The 4466-nt window shown below is 36.1% G+C and overlaps 1 protein-coding gene and 1 long non-coding RNA gene across 4 annotated transcripts in view; both read right to left on the bottom strand.

Moving 5' to 3' along the window:
- The window catches only part of LOC109541967 (dynein regulatory complex protein 8), a 16464-nt gene extending 15583 nt beyond the window's left edge, over window positions 1–881 (bottom strand). Inside the window, exon 1 of one of the 3 annotated variants that reach the window (XM_048669446.1) lies at window positions 587–881. In XM_048669446.1, the coding sequence (XP_048525403.1) occupies window positions 587–617 (31 nt within the window). In that variant the 5' untranslated portion in view covers window positions 618–881. The remainder of the gene's footprint in view (window positions 1–586) is intronic. The other 2 variants (XM_048669444.1, XM_048669445.1) reach the window with 2 other exon arrangements.
- Window positions 882–3098: 2217 nt separating this feature from the next.
- On the bottom strand, window positions 3099–3732 carry LOC125505503. Its single transcript, XR_007282225.1, has 3 exons — window positions 3461–3732; window positions 3246–3413; window positions 3099–3179 (listed from the first exon to the last, which is right to left on the bottom strand). It is a non-coding gene; the product is annotated as an uncharacterized LOC125505503 (long non-coding RNA).
- Window positions 3733–4466: the final 734 nt, after the last annotated feature.

Consider the following 4466-nt stretch of genomic DNA (forward strand, 5'->3'; position numbering starts at 1 on the left):
TTGCTCATTTTGCCTCCGAGAAATGAGCAAAAATGGGACGGAAAACATGGAATTTTGGCATAATCTTGCACATAAGTGTCTGATATTCAAATTTCCCTTTCTGGGTCAAAACTACTCAAATTTTCTCACTCACGTTGTTACGACTGAATCGAGTTTTCGATTCTCCATACAACGATGCCAAAACGAATTCTCTGGCTCAAATGGTTCTTGAGAAACCTAGATATATAATAATAATAGACATTTTCGGCACATTTAAGCGTTTTTTCCACGACCTTTAGCCGACGATTTCTTCCGTATTATTGACCCAAACACTTCACAAAGGCATATTTGTGATCTTCTTACGTCGAAAGGAATGGATGGAGCTAAAAAAACTCGCATGTACAATTTTCATTTATGGCCGAAATTTTTCCAAGAGCCCGCTTTCACGGGTGGATCCAAACCATTTGAGCCATTTTCCTCGAGTCAATAAGATGAATTTAAGGAAAAAAATAGAAGCAGTTTGCAAGGAACATAACATGTTCCGAACAAATACAGTAGATCCGAAAACTACAGTAAAAAATAATGCAGAAAAGAAACACTTTCATACCTGGAATTTCATCCTGTTCCTCATCATCCATGTTTAGATCCGGAAAATGTCGCTTCTACAGAAAATTTCTCAAATTGTCAGACTTTATGACCGGTTTTTCATATAATTGAACAAACATTTCCATGCCAACAATTCGGCGGGTCCAAAACATTGGGGGAAAACTTGCGATCATTTGAAGCATGTTTGTACATCAGTTGTTTCACCGAAATTCCGCGGCATTTAATTGATTCGATTGGAAAACTCGAAGTCGCCCAGACACGATTTGAAATATTTGTTGAAATAAATGTAAATCACTCAGACTGCTTGAAACGAAAATAAACATGTATTTTAAGAGAGACAAGTTTTAACGCATTTTATTCAAATGTAGAGTCGACTTTATAAACTATGTCACGAAAGTCAAGACTTGTCGGAACGAAATTTGTTTGCTAAAATCAGAAGTATACCGTATGTATCAAGAAACTGGACTAAAAGTTGCCAAACTCCATCACACATTTTGCTTACTTTTCGCAAACTTTCCCCATCCAAGGCAATAAATCTTTTCTGAACGAAAGTCGAAAACTTTGGCGGTCTAGAGGAAATCAATAAAAACGGGGAAAATGCATCTAATAAACGTCGTTATCGCGCAAAATTTTTCAACAATAAATTACTGCAAATGGAATGGCGAAAGTTTGCGGAACATCCAAGAGGGTGTTTTGGAGCAGTCGCAGGCCAACATTGCGGACCATTTCATTATTTAGCAAGTGTGAAATTCCCAAAGCACGTACTGTGGTTTTATTATGCCGAAACGTGTTAAATCAGTGTTCGGAAAGGCATTAATTCGGATTTTCCCTGAAAACATTTTTTCCCGAATACTTTTTACCGGCTTTACCGGTATTATGAATTTATTATTATTATTACATCGGCTTGAATACGTTTTTTGTCACGCTGGTGCTCAAAATAACTCACCCAAACTAACAATACTTTACAAGGGCTTTATTTAGCTTTAACTGCCATAAACATCCCTTTGGTAGATGTGGAAAATAAATTAGTTCTCTCTGCTTCAAACTGCCTAAAATGTGGGGGGGTTTTGCCGATAATTTAGCAAAAATGAGCCGAGCAACATGAATTTATCAGTAGAATTTAACAATTTTCTTCAAACATTTTAACGCTCCCCAATCAGGCTGACTTTCACTAGTGCTTGTTTATTCATTCAGGTTTAGCTTTATTTTCAATTAGGCGAAATTGGAGTTCATTTTAAGCGCCCGTAGCCAGACTTTCGCGCTTATCTAGTTTGCCAACAATAAATCTTTTCAAGCCCGAACTGTGAAGTTTGGGAAACTTCCACCAAACAGTTTTGGAATTATCGCAGCGCCCCATTTGATTGTTTAGCAAGTGTGAAATCCCCGAAAACACGCCTCGTAGCGTAAAATTAGTCGGGCATATTTGGAAAAAACGGTCGGGAAATTTACCGGAATAAGCAGTTTTGCTCTGTTTAGTGCCGAGTTTCTGCATTTTTCAATAGTTTTTTTATCTCTACCAAAGGGATCTTCAGCGTTCGTAAAGCCTTTTTTATTCAAATTTAGGGCTTTGAGTTTGCAATTTGCAATTTTATCGAAATTGTTGAAAAAATCCCTTCTTTGTTAACCGCTGTTCATGTTTACATCATGCATAAACTTTGCTATAAAAATAGTGTGCATACGGGAGATTTCCCATTAAAAATACACGATTTTCTGCCTTATTCGGGCACTTAAGTGTGCAAATAAAGTAAAAAAATCAGCTGGAAGAAATGCAATCATTCTACAGGAAGCGCTAAAGGGTTAATAAACCGCACACATTTTTAAATAAAAAAAATAAACCGTCCTGTATGCAGCTCACTGAAGAGTTCCAGTTTATTCACCGCGTCAGGATGATTTTTCGAAAGTTTTAATCGCCGGCTTTAGCTTTTGTGGGTTTGTGCATTTTCATTTCATTTTTGAATGGCCGGATTTTTCTGAGCCCAACAGTTTCTCCATAAACAGAGCATTGTTAGTTGCGCGTTTTATTCATCCCCCGATGTAAAACAGACGAAAAATTTGGAATAAAAGGTTTACAATGACTGATGGTTTAAGCTAAAAGTGGAGCTAAATATTTGCGGGCATTAAATCCTTCATTTTTTCGTTTCTCTGTCCAAACTTTTATTGTCGAATTTATCAAAAATTGTTTTTCACTTCCCTGGTCGATATTAAGATGTTAAGGCCATTATTTATTAGAATTCCTCATTTTGCACTTTCATTGATCATTTTTGACAGCGCTTTTGTGCTACTTTTGTCGATTAATAATCTTATCATTGCTTGATTATTGAATAAATACTCAGTTCTTAATGAAATCTTACGATTATGGATTCATGAGTCGAGTGGAATGTCCCAGGCTTTTATGGGACATTCATAAAATTCTCTTTAATTGTTATTTTTTTCATAAAGTTTTGTAGTTTATTATTTTTTTGAATGGCTGCGAAAAAACTGAAGACCAAGTTAAACGCACAGAATTAACAATTAGTCAGTTTCTCACTTGCATAAAAAATGGGAAATTTACATTAAGCAGGCAAATTCACAAGCCGACAGGAAACAGCGATTTTCTGCCAATAGAGCCTCAAAATAGTGCATAATATTTTTTTCAATATTGAAATCAGCGAAAAACTTACCTAGTTAGGAGCAGAAGGGTGTTTTGGGTGACAAATTCTAAACTTTTGCTGGTTGTTTGGGCCTATGCGTCTGTTATCGTGAAGAACTTGCAGCATTTCAAAAACACAGTTTGAGAGTAAATAGTTTGTAATTCGTCGGCTGTTTGAAACTGAAAAATCGGTGAAAAACTGACTTCGGTTTAAGCTAAAGAGTTTATGGTGTTTTCAATTCTCACCTCGTCTAGACCAGCTGGCCTGTGGCTTCATTCCTTCGCAAAAATTCTCAAAAGCTGATTTAACGCTTGGATAGATTGAGGTTTGAAGGACCAACAGTTTTGTTTAAACAGGTTTATTGAAAGTGGAACAAGGATTAGTTTACGGTACTGAACGATCACGATTACATCACTAATCAATAATGTCTGTCGCTCTACGCCGTCTCGCCTTTTGTCACTTCCGCCCTTGCGTCATGCGCACGACAAAGCAGTTCCAGATAATTAAACAACGTGTTTTCAGCTAGATGGCGCGACAAAATATAAAAATAGAATCGGAAGAAAAAATAGAAATGATCATTCTAAAATTTAGATACAAATTAGAGCAAACAAATGTCCGATAAATCTGAAACAACGCTGAAGCTGGCTAAAAACTCTTATATTTTAAACCTAATGTTGCGACATGCTCAAATAAATCCGTTATTTTGAGGAATTTCCCATCATTTGCAGATTTTACGAAATTTCAACAATTTTTTTTAAATTTCTGTGCTGAAAATTTTTAAAAATAACAAAAAAATTCCTAATCAGAAGCGGAAAGCTGTTCATATTCAATAGGCGCATCCGAATTTTGCCACCATCGGGCTTCTACGAGAAAACGCTTTTACTGTTACGCAGTTTTCGAGTTTCAGCACAATAAAAGGGCCTTTTTAGATTACATTTTAAGTATCTTCAGTTCCATAAAACTCTCGCCAGTTTCCCGCACGTTTCCAATAAGGAAATCGTAACAACAAATAGATGTAATTCAGCACAAATCCGGATCGAAGGACCAAAAGTGGAAAATAGTTAAAAGTGCCCTGATTTCTTTGAGAAAATCGTTTTTTCATTGGTGATTTTACGCCACATACCTGGTAAAAGGGTTTTCCGTTCACTATCCATTACAAATCAAATTCATTCCTGGGTTTCAGTCATTTATTGCCTCTATTTATCAATCAAAATACGTTTCGGTGTATTTTTCCACCATCATCAGTTTTTA

This window comes from Dendroctonus ponderosae, unplaced genomic scaffold (genome assembly GCF_020466585.1).
Source record: "Dendroctonus ponderosae isolate FM_Combo_2020 unplaced genomic scaffold, Dpon_F_20191213v2 Dpon_F_20191213_8, whole genome shotgun sequence".
In the NCBI taxonomy this organism is placed as follows: Eukaryota; Metazoa; Arthropoda; class Insecta; order Coleoptera; family Curculionidae; genus Dendroctonus; species Dendroctonus ponderosae.